This window comes from Ylistrum balloti, unplaced genomic scaffold (assembly GCF_031769215.1).
Source record: "Ylistrum balloti isolate Yb309-2 unplaced genomic scaffold, AGI_CSIRO_Ybal_v1 Utg369588, whole genome shotgun sequence".
Taxonomy (NCBI): Eukaryota; Metazoa; Mollusca; class Bivalvia; order Pectinida; family Pectinidae; genus Ylistrum; species Ylistrum balloti.
In genome coordinates this window covers 510,985-532,078 of record NW_026781875.1, presented here as the reverse complement: position 1 = coordinate 532,078, position 21,094 = coordinate 510,985, and the positions used below count along the sequence as shown (strand labels likewise).

The following is a 21,094-nucleotide window of genomic DNA, read 5'->3' as shown; positions in this document are numbered from 1 at the left end:
CATAGCATGCTGGCATGGAGCCCTACAAAGTTTGTTCAAATGAATGACCTTGGCCCACTTTCAAGGTCACAGGGGTCAAATATGTCAAAATATACAAAGGACTTCATCTCAATAAGCAAACGTCTATGAGTGCCGATATTGGGTCTGTAGCATGCTGGGAGGAGTCATGGCTTCATATGTGATTTGTCTCGACTTTGTTTAATGTAAGACAATATGGGAGTGTAAAAAAGAATTCTGTTACACTATTTTTCCTCTTATAGCTACCAAGTTTATTTAAATGAATGACCTTGAACAACTTTCAAGGTCGCAGGGGTCAAATATGTCAAAATCTTTAAATAACTTCTTCTCAAATACTAGAAGGCCTAGGGGGCTAATACTTGGCCCATAGCATACTGGCATGGAGCCCTACAAAGTTTGTTCAAATGAATGACCTTGGCCCACTTTCAAGGTCACAGGGGTCAAATATGTCAAAATATACAAAGGACTTCATCTCAATAAGCAAAAGTCTATGAGTGCCGATATTGGGTCTGTAGCATGCTGGGAGGAAAGGCTGCAAGAAAGTCCTGCTGACACGACTGGTGTGCGCTGGTGCGTTATCCTGTTGAAAAATGTCGCCAACGCCATGGCCTCTTAAGAATGGCAGAACCACTGGTCTTAAAATTTCGTCACGATATCGATTGCCGGTTAAATTGCTATTACACAAACACAACACAACAAGCCTGGTATGAGTCCCCCCACAAATACCACCCCAAACCATTACACTTTCGCCGCCAAAGCGGTCCCGTTCTACGACGCAGCAGTTCGCAAAACGCTCCCCTCGTCGCCTCCACACTCTGCGCCTTCCGTCACCGTGTTGCAGACAAAACCTGGACTCATTTGAAAACAGAACATTGTTCCATTGTCGTAAGGCCCAACGGCGGTGAACATGGGTCCAGTTACGCCGATTATTACGGTGACGTCGCAACAAATTGGGTCCAGTGTAGGGACGCCGCGCTTTCAATTGGTAGGCCCTCAACCTGTTGCGGACTGTTTGGGGAGACACACGACGCCCAAACAATGTCCTTGTAGTCTCTACTGCGGTTATGAATCGATTGCGCAAGTGTATCAATCGTATGCGACGGTCATCCCTGGCGGTCGTTTTGCGGGGTCGGCCGCTTCGGGGACGATCGGATGTTGGCCCAGTTTGGTTTAAACGACTTACCAACTGGCAAATTGTCTTAACACTGCAACAAAATGCAGTGCAACTCGACGGCCTGGATCTTGTGACAGCCGGGGCATAATGATAAAGTTGATAGATAGCAAGATTCGGTGATTTCTAAGTCCTAAGGATCTAAGAAACAGTTGTCAGTTTGAATGTTTATGAAATTCCAGCGAAGATACAAGTTAGTCGCAAAAAACCTCGTGCAGCTCTTTCGCTAATACAGACTTTCACGCTTGATTGATTTTGGTAACCCCCTTGGATTTTGTAATGTAAAACATTACCATTTTCTAATATTGCACAAACGTCATTTTGTTTTCACTCATTTACAGGTATTCGCTAAGGAAACATGTTAACCTTTGTTTTTTTGTTGAGTATATGTTTAATCATTTAATCAATTTCTTCCTGATTAACAAAAGGTCCACGGTGCAGATATTGAGCATGTTGCTTTCTGGGATGAAGGGCTACCAGTTTTGTTGATATGATCGACCCTAACCCTATTTCAAGGTCACATGTGTCAATATGTTAAAATCTTTAAATGACTCATTAATAACCAAAAGGCCCATGATGCTGATACTGGGCTTGTAGCATGATGGGAAGAATGGTTACCAAGTTTGTTAATGTGAATGACCTTTACCTACTTTTAATGTCACATAGATCAAATGTGTTAAAATATTTTAACGACTTATTCTCAATAACCAACAGGTCCAGGCTGCTGGTTATTGGTTCTTTAACATAAATGGGTGAAGGGCTACCAATTTATTCAAATAATTGATCTTGACCTATATTCTCTTGGGTTAGGTGAGCTGAGATCTTAATATTTCCTTTTCTATAAGTTTGATAGGTTCAGAGTATGAGCAATTGTGTAGTAGCTAGCAGATATAAAGAATTATTTCAAGTTTGCGAAAAAAAGTTTTTATGAACGAACAATGTCTTCTATGTAAGCTGTTATTTTAGACCTATTTGGCCTCTTTCCTATAGAGGTCTTTATAGTCAGATGGCCGGAAATGCCCGCGAGCCTCTTGTTAATGTTATACTGATTCGGGACAAGTTGGCTCACACTTGGATTTTGACATTGGTAGATAACTATCACTAGTTCTTGAGAAGTACCAAAATTTCAAACGCATATTTTTCTTGTTAATTAGTGGTGCTATCTGTGAGGTTGACTTATAAAACAAAATGTTTGACAGGCGGCCATCTCGGATTTTTATCATTAAAGTTTTTATTACTATTTTTAAGTACTGGATGGATTTTTTTCTCAAATTTCAAATGCAGATTTTCCTTGGTCCCTGTTGACGTGAGGCCATGTCCGATTCTAATAACGAAACCACTGGTTGGATATTTCTCAAATTTCCTTTATGTAAATATAAGATGTATTTTCCTTATAGACAAAGTCATGCTCGCTTAATGTTTGGATTCATTGGGAAAAGGGCGTTACATGTATCACGATCTTAAGACACAGATTATGGAAATTTGGTATAGCTCTTAAGATGGGTATGGATATTTCTCAACTTATATATATGTGTGTATTCGCCTTGGCCGATGGGGTTTACTGTCAAAAAATCGAAATGGTTTACAGACGCCATCGTGAATTTTAAATGTTATACACTGTTATGTATACTTTCTTGGACAGTTCTTAGTAAATCGTTCTCAAATCAAATCTAAAGATTGTCGCTGATCCCTTCTTCTCCATTGATCATTTTTGGATTTATCAGACAGAGTGAAGGCCATCATTGGTTTTGACTGTTTTGGTTTGTTGTTTCGATGTCTTAAAGAACTTCGTAACATGATGAATTATTCATTTCCAAATTTACTTTCGACCCACAGGTAAAACTAGAAATCCATAGAAAAGGAATATGTCTCTGCTTCATTGAGTTGCTTTCCTTGACCGAATGCTCTGTATATTTAAAGAGTACATGTAGTATGATGCCCGAGTTGGACATACACGAAGGTTCTTCTGGTGTAATAAACAATGAAACAATGGGCTTTTTGAGGCACAAAGACTTGGTGTGAATTCCCAACCCATAGTTCATGCAGACGTTTTAGAGCGGACATTCGGGAGAAAACGCAATTTTCACCTAAGAAGTCAGTTTTCCATGATCAAGGAAAAATCTTAATTATTTGCTTTCAGGTCCTTAAAATCAGGGCAAATGGTTCTTCAAGACGGAACATACAAATTTGATATCCGTGATTTGTTTTGAGTTTTCATTCAAGATTTAGTTGAGATCTTATCCAGACCCCCGCGATTACAACAGAGAATTCCCTTAGCAACCTGAAAACGTTGCAAATGTTATTAACCGAATCAAATGTCAGTTACGACGTAAACACTTGTAACCCACAAGCGAACTTTCTTCACAGCGTCATGAAAGCTGTTTTCAGCCTACAAGTACAGCTATAAAGATTAGAGTCCATAAAAACATAAAATTCCAAGATATTACGTTTGAATCCATTGTATACTGAATCACGTTCTGACAAGTAAATTCCGCCGATCATCAAGCTTGTCTAAGCCCCTGTATCAGCCACTGGCTACTGGACAAAAGACACGGCTAAGGAGGAAGTCTCTTGTTATAGGGTGTACACCTTATCAATCTTTATTTACATTCAACATGTTCATATTACGTTTTTATTCATTACACTAATGCATATCAAAATTTTCATAATCACCTTTTTCATCTTCGGTGAATCCATCTCTTTGTATCATAACATACAAGTAAGTACTAACTAAATTATAGCATCATCAACAAAATGATACGGGTTTATAAAGTAAATATTGATAATACAGATTATAAAGTACAACAAATAATATGAAAAAGGATAAGTAATGAATAGAAAAATTACTAATAACTACGTAAAATGTAAATAACGTCTAAAACTTCTAAATACCAAAATAATTTTATTTATGTATTTGTTTGAAAATCAAGAGCAAATATATGATTAGATATTGGCATTTTCGACCGTATTAAGATATGAGATAACCTATATTATAACGAAATATAAAAATTTAAATAATAATGGGAAATTTGATATTTTAGTAGATATTGTATTTGTCTCGATGTTCTGGTCTCGGTAATAAAAAGATGAAACAAAGCATACATTGCATAAAGAAGGTCATACAATTGGGGAAGAAGACCTGGGCCCGTATTCATGAAACCGTTCTCATGCTCAAGCATAGATTTTGTGCTCAAGCAATTTTTTTTTATAATTCACCTAAATCATATGAAATAATACAAATGTCAAATATAAACATTGAATATAGCTTTGACTTGCAGCCCTTTCAAAATTGTTTTTAAATCTTCGGCAAAATCATTCTTATTTATTAATCTTTAATTTAAACAAGATATAAGGCTTGAGCACAAAATTCATGTTTGAGCCTGAGAACGATTTCTTGAATACGGGCCCAGCTCTATACTGCTAGCCTCCTTATACACTCGGTATCAGCGTTTCTGACCTGATTTGTGTTACAACGCTATCATTATCGATAATTTTCCGTCGTCCCCCGATATCAATATTATTGTATATTGGACTATGTCCATCGAGCTTGACCTTCATACTATTGACAAGCAGGATCTAAATATATTATTTCTGATATTAATTCATGCGTCTCAGCAAATATCTACTGCATCAGAAAAAACTACCTTTTTTTCAAATACTCTATAGGGAATGTAGTTTAGTATCGACACTTTACAAAGGGGAATGAAAATGAACTTGTAAGAATTGAAATCCAGAAAAGTTACGTTACAATTTTTAAAAAAAAGTTCTTGAATGTCTCTAACTTAAAAAAAGTAAATTTATGTTTCTAAAATTGGAAACAATGATTTTGAAAACATTCTACCAAAAATACAGCTTGATCTTAACGAGGAAAATGACTCTACCGGATTTTGTAAATACACATCACTGATGGTCTGACGAACTCTCTAAGTGTATGTTGCAAGACATGTCAATACTGATATAAGAACTGTTACCAAACTTTGCAATAAACATGATGATTTGCCTACAGCTTTCAACACGCATGCGTCGTATGTCGATTGGTCCACGTGATGAAATTGGCAAACAACATTGGCTTTGCATGCTTCGCCGCATTCTTCCATCATGGCGTCTTGAACGTTCACCACGCGCCATTTCCAATAGTTGTTAAACTCCAGACTATTTGATGAACTCATTCTCAATGCAAGTTTGTTCATGGAGTTCGGTGACAGGTCATCAATATTGTAGTCCCTCGTAGCATTGTATTCCTCCGCCCACTGCGGGATGCCTTGTGCGTTACTAGCGGGAAGATCCATGTAGTACGTGATCATATTAAGATGGCGTCCTGTCTGTCGGTCATACTGTACCAGACGGATGGCTGGGTTGTGGGCAGCCCCTGTTTTTGAAGGAATCTTATACCGCCAGGGAGTGACGGACGGAGCAAGGAACATCGTTACAACTGGGGTATCTACAACAGGGAATGCAAAAGATCTCAAATACGAAAATAAAAAATGTGTCACTGTTTTGGTGGTAGTTCTGGACGAGGCACGGATATTGTTTGGTTCGCAAGAAGCGTTGATTGGTTGGTTCGCAAGAAACGTTGATTGGTTGATTCAAGTGACATACTAATTGTTTAATTCCCGAGACAAATAAACCTATGTTAATATGACAGGCTAACATATTGCTTCATCAGACACATTGATTTGTTGATTTACACTAAATGGTTATAAATAAAATACTTTGATTGACTGATATTAACTTATAGAGGAAATAATTTCATTAACTTACCAAACAGAAGTTTGAAAAAAAAATATCAATTCATCGTGGTAAAACTGTTGACAGATTTATTCGAACATTGTAAAATACATAGAAAAGCGGTCTAACATACTTTCCATACAATCCTTGCTTTCTGTCAGGTATACAACCTACCAGATTTTGTGTAAACTCGGAAATTATCCATATGTTCGTGTCCAAAATGAAGACCGATGATGACGTCAGAATATTTCCTGATGATTTCATTCATTTTCGTGTTGAAATGGTCGTACATCCAAGATTTACTCATCGTATCGACCATTCCTGGGGGCACGTGACCAGTTATAAGTACCTGGATACGGAAATGCATTAATATTATAAGTTACAGTCACACCTGATTCAGTTTTCGGATGTTTAGAAGCGGATTTTAAAAACAAATCAAATTTAAATGAAAACAGATGCAACAGCTTTGATCTTCGTAAAGGATCTTTAATATTGCTACCTCACCCACCTTTGTATATTCTGATATATCAAGTCATTTGTTACTTTTTTATGTACACTTAGCTCATAAGTTTCATATTGTATGTAAGTAAATGGCATTTGTCTCCATTATGTAATTCAAGTAAACTGAAATGCGTCCCTAAAAATTAGATATAATCAGTAAGGCGCAGTGAAGAAAAAGCGGAAGGAAAAAAGGCTGGAAATTACTTTTGCTCCTTTATGTTGTCGTCTTCTCATCAACATCTATAATTGATCTTCAATATCCTGTAGGATTTGTTTACTCTGTTATCGATAATTTTGCTTTTGTACAATGCACATTCATATTGTGTTAGTGCAGTTTTGACTATGCAAACTTTGTGCCCTATGCATTCTGTCTACAGGTACGTAATTGCACAATTTGCCGACAGGTTCGTTATTGTTAATTTTGACGGCAGGTTCGTTCCTGTACATGTTGTCGGCAGGTTCGTTCCTGTACATGTTGTCGGCAGGTTTGTCCCTGTACATGTTGTCGGCAGGTTTGTTCCTGTACATGTTGTCGACAGGTTCTTTCCTGTACATGTTGTCGGCTGGTTAATCCCTGTACATGTTGTCGGCAGGTTTATTCTGTACATGTTGTCGGCAGGTTTATTCTGTACATGTTGTCGGCAGGTTTGTCGCTGTACATGTTGTCAGCAGGTTCGTCCCTGTACATGTTGTCGGCAGGCTTGTCCCTGTACATGTTGTATACAGGTTCATTCCTGTACATGCTGTCGGCAGGTTTGTCCCTGTACATGTTGTCAGCAGGTTCGTCCCTGTACATGTTGTCGGCAGGCTTGTCCCTGTACATGTTGTATACAGGTTCATTCCTGTACATGTTGTCGGCAGGTTTGTCCCGTACATGTTGTCGCCAGGTTCGTTCCTGTACGTGTTGTCGGCAGGTTTATCCTGTACATGTTGTCGGCAGGTTCGTTCCTGTACATGTTGTCGCCAGGTTTATCCCCGTACATGTTGTCGCCAGGTTCGTTCCTGCACGTGTTGTCGGCAGGTTTATCCTGTACATGTTGTCGGCAGGTTCGTTCCTGTACATGTTGTCGCCAGGTTTATCCCCGTACATGTTGTCGCCAGGTTCGTTCCTGTACGTGTTGTCGGCAGGTTTGTCCCTGTACATGTTGTCGGCAGGTTCGTTCCTGTACATGTTGTCGCCAGGTTTATCCCCGTACATGTTGTCGCCAGGTTCGTTCCAGTACGTGTTGTCGGCAGGTTTATCCTGTACATGTTGTCGGCAGGTTATTTCCTGTACATGTTGTCTGCAGGTTTATCCTGTACATGTTGTCGAAAGGTTTGTCCCTGTACATGTTGTCGGCAGCTTTATTCCTGTACATGTTGTCGGCAGGTTTTTCCTGTACGTGTTGTCTGCAGGTATTTCTCTGTACATGTTATCGGCAGGTTTATCCTGTACATGTTGTCGGCAGGTTTGTCCCTGTACAAATTGTCGGCAGGTTTGTCCCTGTACATGGTGTGGGCAGGTTGGTTATTGTACATGTTGTTGGCGGGTTTGTCCCTGTACATGCTGTCGGCAGGTTTATCCCTGTACATGTTGTCGGCAGGTTTGTCCCTGTACATGATGTCGGCAGGTTCGTTATTGTATATGTTGTCGGCAGGTTCGTTCCTGTACATGTTGTCGCCAGATTTATCCCCGTACATGTTGTCGCCAGGTTCGTTCCTGCACGTGTTGTCGGCAGGTTTATCCTGTACATGTTGTCGGCAGGTTTGTCCCTGTACATGTTGTCGCCAGGTTTATCCCCGTACATGTTGTCGCCAGGTTCGTTCCTGTACGTGTTGTCGGCAGGTTTGTCCCTGTACATGTTGTCGGCAGGTTCGTTCCTGTACATGTTGTCGCCAGGTTTATCCCCGTACATGTTGTCGCCAGGTTCGTTCCAGTACGTGTTGTCGGCAGGTTTATCCTGTACATGTTGTCGGCAGGTTATTTCCTGTACATGTTGTCTGCAGGTTTATCCTGTACATGTTGTCGAAAGGTTTGTCCCTGTACATGTTGTCGGCAGCTTTATTCCTGTACATGTTGTCGGCAGGTTTTTCCTGTACGTGTTGTCTGCAGGTATTTCTCTGTACATGTTATCGGCAGGTTTATCCTGTTCATGTTGTCGGCAGGTTTGTCCCTGTACAAATTGTCGGCAGGTTTGTCCCTGTACATGGTGTGGGCAGGTTGGTTATTGTACATGTTGTTGGCGGGTTTGTCCCTGTACATGCCGTCGGCAGGTTTATCCCTGTACATGTTGTCGGCAGGTTTGTCCCTGTACATGTTGTCGGCAGGTTCGTTATTGTATATGTTGTCGGCAGGTTTGTCCCTGTACATGCTGTCGGCATGTTTATCCCTGTACATGTTGTCGGCAGGTTCTTTCCATTACGTGTTGTCGGCACGTTTATCCCTGTACATGTTGTCTGCAGGTTTTTCCCTGTACATGTTGTCGGCAGGTTTGTCCCTGTGCATGTTGTCAGCAGGTTTGTCCCTGTACATGTTGTCGGCAGGTTCGTTATTGTACCTGTTGTCGGCAGGTTTGTCCCTGTACATGCTGTCGGCAGGTTTATCCCTGTACATGTTGTCGGCAGGTTCTTTCCATTACGTGTTATCGGCACGTTTATCCCTGTACATGTTGTCGGCAGGTTCTTTCCATTACGTGTTGTCGGCACGTTTATCCCTGTACATGTTGTCGGCAGGTTCGTCACTGTACATGTTGTCGGCAGGTTTATTCCTGTACATGTTTCGGCAGGTTCATTTCTGTACATTTTGTCGGCAGGTTTGTCCCTACATATTTCGACAACAGGTCCGACTCTGTACGATTACCGCGGTTATCTCGTTATATTTTTTCGACATCCATGTGCTAGTATACTGGTAACAGGAGAGGACTGAGTAATGCTTTTGGAAATCTCGACCAGAGGATATGTTTTCGAATATTAGTCGTTTCAACACCACTTCGCCCGTCGATCTCTGTGGTCCTGGAGCTGAAAATATAGCTGGCATTGTCATGGCAACATAGGATAGAGGAGACGAGCGAAAAGACGCTACAGAAGAACCAGCAGTTGATGGTCGAATTCCAGCACTAGAGATCCCTAAAGATTTTAGTGATTTTGTGAAATTACTAAGTGAATTAGAGATTTCACGAATTCACTGAAAGTTTTAGTGATTTCACGAAATCCCTGATTTCACAATCTTACTGTAACATATATATATATATATACTTAAGCATTTCGATACCGTCAATATTGTATGACTAACCTTTTCCTTTCTGGTGACAGCATCTGCCAACAGAGTTTCAAGCCAGGCAAATTGGCCAGCAGGGTCAATCAGGTTCCCAGTCAATTTATCAGATGTGTAGTAAAGGTTCGTATTGAGTGCTAAGACCCGGATGCCATGAGCCGTGACCACCGAATAGTAACCCCCTGTCATAGGAAATAGTATTATAGAAGTATTATAGAGAATTTCTTCAAATCCTCAGAAATGACAAATGGACATTCAAAAAATGCACAAATTATAAAGCGTACTATGATAATGAATGCATATAAATGTAAAAAAATATGGTTGTTTTTATTTCTTAATTTGAACATGTATCTTTGATTTGATTTAAATGTTGTTTAAAGGCAGAAATCTCTTGCAGTCAGAGGTCTCGAGCACAATCTAGGTAATTAAGGACCAATCTTGTTTCCTGTAGAAGTAAGAATGGCTTCTCAAAGGTCCACATATCAGAATTAAATGATATCAATGTTCTAGACTGTACTACCTTTCAGGAAGTTTTCTTTTTCTCCTTCATCAGTAATCCACGTAAGCCAATTTTCTAATGTCCGGTTGTACAACTCATTATTGGAAGGCGGGAATTGAGCATCAGGATAGTAGTCATGGTTACCGAAGGTCGCATAGACTGGCGTGGATTTAAACTTTTCGACAAGAAGGTTGGTGATATTACTCAGAATCCCATCGTTGATATCAATGCTTAGATGTTCATCCCCAGTATGTAACACACTGTCCCTGTATTTCAAATTGCACCAATTAAATTTGAATTAACGCGTCCACATATTATTTATAAATCTATTGCAGTAGAATTTTGGGGTACAAAAATGTTAACTAAGAGTCAAGTGTTAACGTTTGTTACATACAGCTGTCAATGTCTATTGTAGCAATCGTTGTAGTTTGATACATTGAATCACTATCAATTAAAGGAATCTTCATCACTAGAAATGAAATATGTCTCGCTGTGTTGCTACATGGTTCATCCATCCATCAGTAACAATTCTCTGTATTGTCAGTCTGTACAGTGTCTAAATGAGACCAAAAAAGTCAATACACTGACTTACCCAGTCCACAAGATGAAGTCTACATCCGGTTTAAACCGTTTCATGGCTTCGACGCTTGATTCAACCAGCCGCCATGGGGCGTCACACCAATAATTTCCATACTCGCCGTGATTTGTGACGTCATCGTTACAGGAAAGGTCAAGGTCAGTGTAGGAAAAGTCGTAATGAAAGTCAGTCACGTGCCAAAACCAACCTGAAAACATTGTAATTGAAAATAATATATTTAACTTATATTCCGTAAAAAACGTACTAAATTGTTTTGTTTCAAGAAATGTTATTACTGTTTCTGATACATTTTTATTTGACGATAGTGTATCTTTCAGAATTACAAATGTTTGAAAGACATTTTCTCGTAAGTGTCTAACTTTCACTAATTCACTATAATATTACATGGTTCGTATTGAACACGTGAAATTCATCAAAATTTACATTTCATAAATTTATTTCCTGCTCTGCAATAACGAAAATAATGACACAGGAAAATGACATTTTTATGTTTGACACCAAATTAGGGAATTACCCTAGACAAAACAGCCCCGCTACACAGCTGTCACAGGATTTAGTCAAAAGAAATTAAGCAAATAACACGTTATCAACCACGTACATAGAGTAACCAAAACAAGCATCTACAATAAAGACGAATTTTATAAAGTACGGCTATGCTATCTTGATTTAAGTTAGTGTTCACATCTCCTTACGTGTCCTTAGATAATTGTAAGGACACAAGTAGCCGTGAATAAAAGAAAATCATTTGTGACCAGCAATGGTTGTTTAGAGACTGGGCTCGAGAGTTACCTCCCGTTAAGGCTATGATTACAACGCCCTCACTCTACCGAGTTAAACGACATTTAAAAGTAAGGTTTTATTTCAAAGTAATATTTTCCGTTTTTAATGTATTCCCAGCATATCTGTGTGTGTTTCTTAGTGTGTATTCGTTTGCATTGGTAAGGTTGTCATTATCTGTAATTTGTCCAAATTATTCTAAACACCTCAGCGTCAGTTATCTAAACCTCGCGTCATTTTTAGAGAATTGCCGGAATAAAATCACGTGCATCTGGTGAATTGGTAACTCAGTTTAGGGCAACGCTAAGGGGGCCTATTTAAATTGTTCGATTGTTAATTAAGGTAGATATTATATACAATGTTTGTATAGCAATGTGAGAATATTTATCAATCATTTTGATAGAATTCAAGTTGTTTCATCCAGTTAACAAACTGCATTACTAGTGCAATGTCAGGTCTGTGGGTTATGAACAGCCTAAACGTGTTTTTCCCACACCATTTGGTGGGTTATTTGAGGAGCTGTTCAACGTAATCCTGTTTAGTATGTATTTGGATTTTTCAATTCCCTCCCAATTGTTTGTTTAACGCTTCAGAACAGATATGTATGATATGCTTAGTCTGTTCACTTTTAATGATGATTAAAGGTCTAATGTGCCAGGGAAATCAGTTAAAGTGCTAGTCAATATCATGTCAATGATAGGGTTAGGAGAAGTAGAAGTATATAGGGCTTTCATTGGTATTACTAGAGACATATGTATTACCGTCGCATGTTAAAAAAAATGGCTTCCTGTTGAAATCGGTCAATGCTTGTGATTCTTGAACACAGTTTGGTGTAACTTTACAGGTCGAGTTCCATATATCAGCACCTTATCCTAATTTGTATAAGTTAACACAAACGTGTTGTTTTTTCTTGTTAAAAAGTAAGTTTTTTCTACCATATTTTCATAACCGTTCAAGCATGATATCCAAGGTAAATGCCTTGTTTCAGTTTTATCCGGATTTGCCTTTTTTTTTTCTTTGCATTTATGTGACTACTTTACTTACTATTGTCTGTAATGTATTTACATTTATCTGACTACTTACTATTGTCTGTAATGTGTTTACATTTATCTGACTACTTACTATTGTCTGTAATGTGTTTACATTTATCTGACTACTTTACTTACTATTGTCTGTAATGTGTTTACATTTATCTGACTACTTTACTTACTATTGTCTGTAATGTGTTTACATTTATCTGACTACTTACTATTGTCTGTAATGTGTTTACATTTATCTGACTACTTACTATTGTCTGTAATTTGTTTACATTTATCTGACTACTTACTATTGTCTGTAATTTGTTTACATTTATCTGACTACTTACTATTGTCTGTAATGTGTTTACATTTATCTGACTACTTTACTTACTATTGTCTGTAATGTGTTTACATTTATCTGACTACTTACTATTGTCTGTAATTTGTTTACATTTATCTGACTACTTTACTTACTATTGTCTGTAATGTGTTTACATTTATCTGACTACTTACTATTGTCTGTAATTTGTTTACATTTATCTGACTACTTACTATTGTCTGTAATGTGTTTACATTTATCTGACTGACTTACTATTGTCTGTAATGTGTTTACATTTATCTGACTATTGTACTTACTATTGTCTGTAATGTGTTTACATTTATCTGACTACTTACTATTGTCTGTAATGTGTTTACATTTATTGACTACTCTTACTATTGTCTGTAATGTGTTTACATTTATTTGACTAAAATTTGTATTGTCTGTAATGTACATGTGTTTACATTTATCTGATATATACTGTAATGTGTTTACATTTATCTGATTACTATTGTCTGTAATTTTTACATTTATCTGACTACTTACTATTGTCTGTAATGTGTTTACATTTATCTGACTACTTACTAAATCTGACTACTGTAATAGTTATATGCCCTACTTACTATTGTCTGTAATTGTTTACATTTATCTGACTACTTCAACTTCTCTGTAATGTGTTTACATTTATCTGACTACTTACAATTTACATGTAATTGTGTTTACATTTATCTGTTTACATTTATCTGACTACTTACTATTGTCTGTAATGTGTTTACATTTATCTGACTAAAAATGTGTTTACATTTATCTGAAAGAACTATTGTCTGTAATGTGTTTACATTTAAGGCGATTTTCAACAGAATTGACGTACGCTTTATATTCAAAGCAAATAAATAAACTCAACTGTTGCATTACGCAATCCGATTACATGACAGTTATCAGTATCACCTGTCACGACTGTCACGTGATAGGCTTGGTAAGACCTCTTACCTATGACTTACACCTATGATAGCAACATCAATATGTATATGATATACTTACATCATAACAACAGTGTAAAGTGGATTAATTAGTGATTGTAAGTTACAATTATCTTTGACGAACCGTGATATGAAAGTGTAAATGTCTTTGCCCCAGTGTACGTATGGATATACTATTCAGTAATTGTACATTACAGTTTATATATATATGTGTGTGTGTGTGTGTGTGTGTGTGTGTGTGTGTGTGTGTGTGTGTGTGTGTGTGTGTGTGTGTGTGTGTGTGTGTGTGTGTGTGTGTGTGTGTGTGTGTTTTCGTGTGTGTGTTTATTGTGAAAAGGGATTCATTTCAAAACGTATTAATTGACTTTGGTTGATTTTAGTGTGTCATGAATCGAACGTGGGCGTGCGTGTGTGTGTGTGTGTGTTTGCGAGTGCGTGCGTGTGTGTGAGGGTGTGTGTGCGAGTGCGTGTGAAGGATGTTTTCCACCTTTGATATCTACAATAATATGTGTTGTTCTTATTGTGAAAAGGGATTCATTTCAAAACGTATTAATTGACTTTGGTTGATTTTAAGAATTTTAGTGTGTCATGAATCGAACAAATATGGACTGGATATTAATAACCTATTGATATTTTACAAACGTGTTTTACAGTCGAGCAATATGTGACACTGTAATAAACAATTGCTCTCGTTATTATTCTAGTGATGAATATGTTCTCTATCTCTTCACATACATATGTATCCACGTACCTCAGTAAATCCACGATAACAATACAGGTGTGTTTATGGTACTGTCGCCTACAAGGTGCTGACCGTTTAATCTGTGTATACGATCGCTACCTGTAACCTGTCGATTTATAGATATCGTCTCCATAGTAACAAACTATTCATGTAGATATGTAGTGTACGTACAATTTTAACACTGGATCTCAGTCTAATTTAAGAGAAAACTTTCGCGCAATGAAGAAAAAAAGTAAAAATCTGTATATATTACTTCGTTCCTATAGCTTTTCATTATTGTGTTAGGAGGTGTAGGAACAGCTGTAGTCAAGACTGCCTTGGAAAGCTTTGTCATTTCATTTATTACAACCGTAACTTCCATTACAATACAGCTTAGTAATTATATTAACATTCACTGCTGATGTTGGTTTCTTATGACTTTCAAAACTTTATTTGAAATAAAATGAATTTATTAATTAGTAAACTCCGTCATTATGACTGTGAACGTGACCACTATAAAACATGTTTCTATCATAAAACTAAAAAAGTGATGTTATTTCGGGCAAATGTTAATATTTTGTTGTGAACATGCATTTATGTTAATTCTAAACTGGTTAACAAATCATAAATGTCCACCTGGACATAAGTAGTCTCTATCGGGAGATTCATACCAGATCTGTTAGGCTGTTATTACATAAATAATACAGAGTCTTAAAGAAAAGTGTGCAGCGGTGTAGCTGGATGACGTCAGAGGCAATCAAAATCTCATATCAAGCTTGATTTTAGATATACATAATGGGAGCCTACTTAAACGAGTCACTTACCTTCGTCTGCTACACAGCCACTCCACGAGATCACTAATAACACACAACATAGGCCTACACAACGAAACCAGTTGATCGCCACCATCTTTCTACCAGGTGTGCCTTGTGAAGGCGTCTTCAGCTGGAGTCGGGGCAAGGCGTAAACTTACTGATCCTTTGAAGTTCTGTAACCAGTATGGGTTGAGCTAAGGTCGCAATTTATAAGTGATGAAAAGGTGAACAAATCAAACTGCCAAACTATGTGAGATTTTCAGCGTGAGTTGTCTGTTTTTGAGGTTGACCACTGCACTGTTATACAAATATATATATAGGAAATGTCTGTAGTCATAACCACGTCTTCTCCTTGTATACACAAAACACAGTTATATATATATAAATTGACTTTTCCCATTGTTATCTTTTAGAGTTACTTCCCTTTGTTTTCATTGGTACCTCTGTCGACTGGTTCCATCTACACTTAGCTCCCTTATGTACGCTACCTTTGTAGTCCTGGCGGAGAGCAAAAAAACTAAGGCAGGAAACAAATCTAGTACTTCTCGTAACACGTATTTGTTTTATGGGTCAGGGCTCGGTTACATAGTCCCTTTTAGCCAATCAATGCTTTACGTTAAAGAGTGCCATGTAAAAACTCAATGTATAAAGGGCATCGAATAGGTTTTGTCCGCATCAGAGTTCATCTTAAATCATTCTAATCTCCCAGAGTTACTGCCCCTTGTTTCACTCGGTCAAGCGTTAAGCTTGACAACCGATGACGCCAAGAAAGACCTTGCATGCAGTGTTGGGAACGAGGGAAGACTTATTAAACAAACTAATAGCACCATTGATATTATCCGTGACACCGTGGAGTGTTTATATGTCTAATCCCGAAATTATTTCAATACTTGTTACACTTCAAATAATGATACACATATATCACTGCTATTTAGATATTGATAGATACATCAAAAACATAAATCTATATTTTCAAACCTTATTGTGTCGACATGAAAATCATAATTATGTGAAGTGCATGGACAAGTTGTCCATTTATAGATATTGTAAAGTTGTCGATCTAATTTTAAAATATGGTAATATACTTATAAGGGCTGATGAGAAACCGGAACTTGGAGTTTCAAGCACGAGCCATTAAGAATAAAGCGTAGATCAGTGACGTATAATTGGTACGGTATAGCGATACGCTTGACAGACAACGTGGCCCGAGAATGCCTATTTCTCCAGAGTGAATTAATTCCGCCATAATTCAGGATAGATGCCCTTTTTTAAAACGAGGCCTCAGTAATGCAAAGGAAATCATTACATTTCGGGTTGAGCAGGGATAACACCCTGGGTAGTTCGGTTTCTTGCCACAATCAGTTCACTCTCGCGCTTCCATTCGGGTCAACAATAATTATTCATATGCCACTATCAAAGACCTAATGTACGAGGGCTGTTGAAAGACGATATGATATCACATTTTTATGACGTCATATTTAATACTCATGACGTTATATTGGCCCAGGCCGATAAATAGTGATCATTTCAAGTTAGCGGTCACTGATATGACCATGCAACCAGCACCTGTAGCACAAATCGCAAATGTATATTATCGGAGACAAAGTTGGTATAAAGATGGTGTTATTAGTTTCACATTTGTTATAAAACTTTTTTTTTAAAGTTATGATTTGATAGAAGTCATTCGTTACATTTGCATCAACAGCAGTTGATTGTAACCGACGAATGTGAACTAAATGTGACAATACAACAAAGGAATTTTCTGTTTCTATGAATACGGACTGGTAAACGCAATAAGCTAATTCAAAATATCAATTATCAGAAAAACCAAGGCTCTGAACTGAAATATTTGTTCCGTCACAGTAACTCGCCATACCTCCTATAATGTAATTTGATGTTATGACATCCATGACATGACAAATACGGAATCTTGAACAATTATGTGTCGAGCAGGAAAATACGTTCATTATCCATTTACAAATAATGTGGTATCATACGCTCAAGTTTTTTTTAAAAGATAGTTTTTTTTAATGTTAATATCTGTATATTGGTACATCTATTTTCCAAACGCGCAACAACCAAGGCCAACATAAATGATATCAGTGACATCAGTAAATAAGATAATTGGTTATGCGTAAACCGCCCAACCCAGAAAATTCGTGTCAATTAAAATATTTAATTGCAAATTGAAAATTAGTTTTGCCTCAATATAAAGTATTAGCCATTCATGATATTTCTTTCCGGACGTCGTTTTGTAGAGTTGAAATTAAATCTCTCAAACGCTTCAAAAGATAATACAATGGTGAATATTTTGTACAATTGTAATGCGTATGTTTTGTACAATCTGAAGATAGTAGGTGGCAGCCACTACTGGTGGAATATTAATCCCCGAGGTTTGTGGTGATTTGTTTGTCGCGTACTTGACGCTATTCTAAAATTATATGATGTATGTAAATTACGAAATTTATCTAATTGTGGGACTGCTGCACCTCCCCGTTTAGATTTTGACTTTTCTTTTGATAACTTTGGGATTTTCTTAATCGCCTCCAAAGCTTCTAATTTTAGGCCCTTAGCATCACTGACGAGTCCTAGAAAGACGAAACAGCTGTATGATGTCACATCACTGACGAGTCCTAGAAGGACGAAACAACTGTATGATGTAACATCACTGACGAGTCCTAGAAGGACGAAACAACTGTATGATGTAACATCACTGACGAGTCCTAGAAGGACGAAACAGCTGTATGATGTAACATCACTGACGAGTCCTAGAAGGACGAAACAGCTGTATGATGTAACATCACTGACGAGTCCTAGAAGGACGAAACAGCTGTATGATGTAACATCACTGACGAGTCCTAGAAGGACGAAACAGCTGTATGATGTAACATCACTGACGAGTCCTAGAAGGAAGGAACAGCTGTATTATGTAACATAACTGACGAGTCCTAGAAGGACGAAACAGCTGTGTTATGTAACATAACTGACGAGTACTAGAAGGACGAAACCGCTGTATTATGTAACATAACTGACGAGTCCTAGAAGGACGAAACAGCTGTATTATGTAACATAACTGACGAGTACTAGAAGGACGAAACAGCTGTATTATGTAACATCACTGACGAGTCCTAGAAGGACGAAACAGCTGTATGATGTAACATCACTGACGAGTCCTAGAAGGAAGGAACAGCTGTATTATGTAACATAACTGACGAGTACTAGAAGGACGAAACAGCTGTGTTATGTCACATAACTGACGAGTCCTAGAAGGACGAAACCGCTGTATTATGTAACATAACTGACGAGTACTAGAAGGACGAAACCGCTGTATTATGTAACATAACTGACGAGTACTAGAAGGACGAAACAGCTGTATTATGTAACATAACTGACGAGTCCTAGAAGGACGAAACCGCTGTATTATGTAACATAACTGACGAGTACTAGAAGGACGAAACAGCTGTATTATGTAACATAACTGACGAGTACTAGAAGGAAGGAACGGATGTATGATGCAGCATCACTGACGAGTCCTAGAAGGACGGTACGGTGTATGATGCAGTTTAATTCATTGTTTAGTTATACTGCAATTCACTTTAATTATGAAATAGTGTTATTCTCTTGTGTCTTTTGTACAATCTTATACTGGTCTATGAGATATCTGATTATATAATATTTTACAGCAAAAGGGAAAATACTCCATTTCGGAAGTTAGTTGTTTTTTATTAGTTTGTACATTAATCCGAATAAGGTGACCGGGACATGATTTAAAATCATAATTCAGATTTTTTTGAAGCTATATAAAATGGCGTCTTCTGTCCTTCGGAGATTTCGTCCAACGTTTTATGTTCATCAAGGATATAATTGTACATCCAAAGTACAGTACAAGTGGGAGAGTCTAAATAGTGGAACACCTCAAGCTGCCGAACAGAGTTTTCTCATGGTATTTATTGACGTATTTTTTTCACTATTTTCCATCTGCTGACGGTATGATAATTTTACCATTTGGTCCTCGATGTTGATTGAAGCTCTGTCAGAATATACATCTAGTGAGTAGACCAGTTTGGTTGGATGTTACACGTTGATCAGCAGTTCCTTAACGGTATCGATGCTATAGACTGACGAAGCATTTATTCCAACTCATGCCAATTACTAGGATGAGCCGTAACAGTCTGCATGTCTACCCTTAACACATGCACGTGACCTTTATTTGAAATACATATGTCCAGGATACCGCGGGCATGTCGGCTTATACCCAGAAAACTGACCAGATTGAAATGCTACTAAAAGGACTACCAGAATGTGAATTAGCCTAGCATGTGTCGGGAAATAGTGTGTTTGTCCAATATGTTAGGTCAATCATCGAGACTTTCGACACGTGTTCCACTGAACACTTGTGTCATTAGTATTTGCAAGACATCTCCATAAATGTGAAGTCCAGTCACAGACATGTTCATGTGAACTGTACCTGTAGACAGGACAAGTGCAGGAAATCCTACAATGACCATGTGATCTGTACCTGTAGACAGGACAAATGCGGGAAATCCGTTCCCAGCAACAGCCTACAATGACCATGTGATCTGTACCTGTAGACAGGACAAGTGCAGGAAATCCGTCCCCAGCAACAGCCTACAATGACCATGTGATCTGTACCTGTAGACAGGACAAGTGCAGGAAATCCGTCCCCAGCAACAGCCTACAATGATCATGTGAACTGTACCTGTAGACAGGAAAAGTGCAGGAAATCCGTTCCCAGCAACAGCCTACAATGACCATGTGAACTGTACCTGTAGACAGGACAAGTGCAGGAAATCAAATCCCAACAACAGCCTACAATGACCATGTGATCTGTACCTGTAGACAGGACAAGTGCAGGAAATCCGTCCCCAGCAACAGCCTACAATGATCATGTGATATTTGATTTGGAGCTTTCCACGTGATCTGATTCTTAGAGAAGAGGGATACTTGCAGTTCTAGTGATGGACAGTTTTACACCAAGTACCGATGAAGAAAGAGGATTCAAACTGAAATAGATATTTCCACAGAATGTGTATTTCCGTCCATAAGATCAATGTTTGCGAATGCATGTTTATCAGTGTATCTGATAATAATAATGATAATAATAATATTTTTTATTTAGACAGGGTGACATACTTAGATAAAATCTAGTTTACAATACGGCCCTGCTGTCGACCTATGTATGTACAAGTTTAATAAGACAATAAAAAGTTACAAGTCAACAATTCATAGAGCAATGTACGTGTAATGTATATACAATGAAAAGTATCACAGACAAACAGGTACTGCTTCATATAGCCTACTGGTTGTAAAACAATGTATTTCATCTTGTACATTTGGATTGTTTTTACATTGGTTAGGATTTCATTAATAGTTCTGGTGGCTGGACTTTGTCGGTTACATTGTCAAATTACCAGTGCTGAATGCAAAAATGATTAGTTACAATTTGAACTCAGAAGTTAAATTTTAAAGTTTGGATAAGGTTATGACTTTCACAAATGACCTCTATCAATACCATTGTTGTCTATTCTACCTTCTATCTAGCCCTTGATTCATTTAGATTGTGGCTTACTACTTCCATATGAATCTTTTTCGTCCCCGTTTGTCAGGATTTGTCTGTTATATTGGATACAAGATTTTTACATAACATTCATTCAACGGTCGTGCCATTTTCATC

The 21,094-nt window shown here is 37.8% G+C and overlaps 1 protein-coding gene across 1 annotated transcript; it reads right to left on the bottom strand.

Moving 5' to 3' along the window:
* Positions 1-5,036: 5,036 nt before the first annotated feature.
* LOC132544283 (acid sphingomyelinase-like phosphodiesterase 3b) lies at positions 5,037-15,842 on the bottom strand. The gene is made up of 6 exons (XM_060207861.1): positions 15,409-15,842; positions 10,763-10,955; positions 10,192-10,436; positions 9,690-9,853; positions 6,092-6,266; positions 5,037-5,630 (listed from the first exon to the last, which is right to left on the bottom strand). Exons 1-6 carry the CDS (start codon positions 15,491-15,493, stop codon positions 5,113-5,115), a joined length of 1,380 nt encoding a protein of 459 aa, XP_060063844.1. The 5' UTR covers positions 15,494-15,842; the 3' UTR covers positions 5,037-5,112.
* Positions 15,843-21,094: the final 5,252 nt, after the last annotated feature.

Bases quoted from the DNA above. Each gene is read 5' to 3' on its own strand.
- LOC132544283 (XM_060207861.1), bottom strand. From the start codon at position 15,493: ATGGTGGCGATCAACTGGTTTCGTTGTGTAGGCCTATGTTGTGTGTTA. The intron at 10,956-15,408 runs GTAAGTGACTCG...CAATGTTTTCAG, and splicing joins TGGCTGTGTAGCAGACGAAG to GTTGGTTTTGGCACGTGACT. The intron at 10,437-10,762 runs GTAAGTCAGTGT...TTTGAAATACAG, and splicing joins GACTTCATCTTGTGGACTGG to GGACAGTGTGTTACATACTG.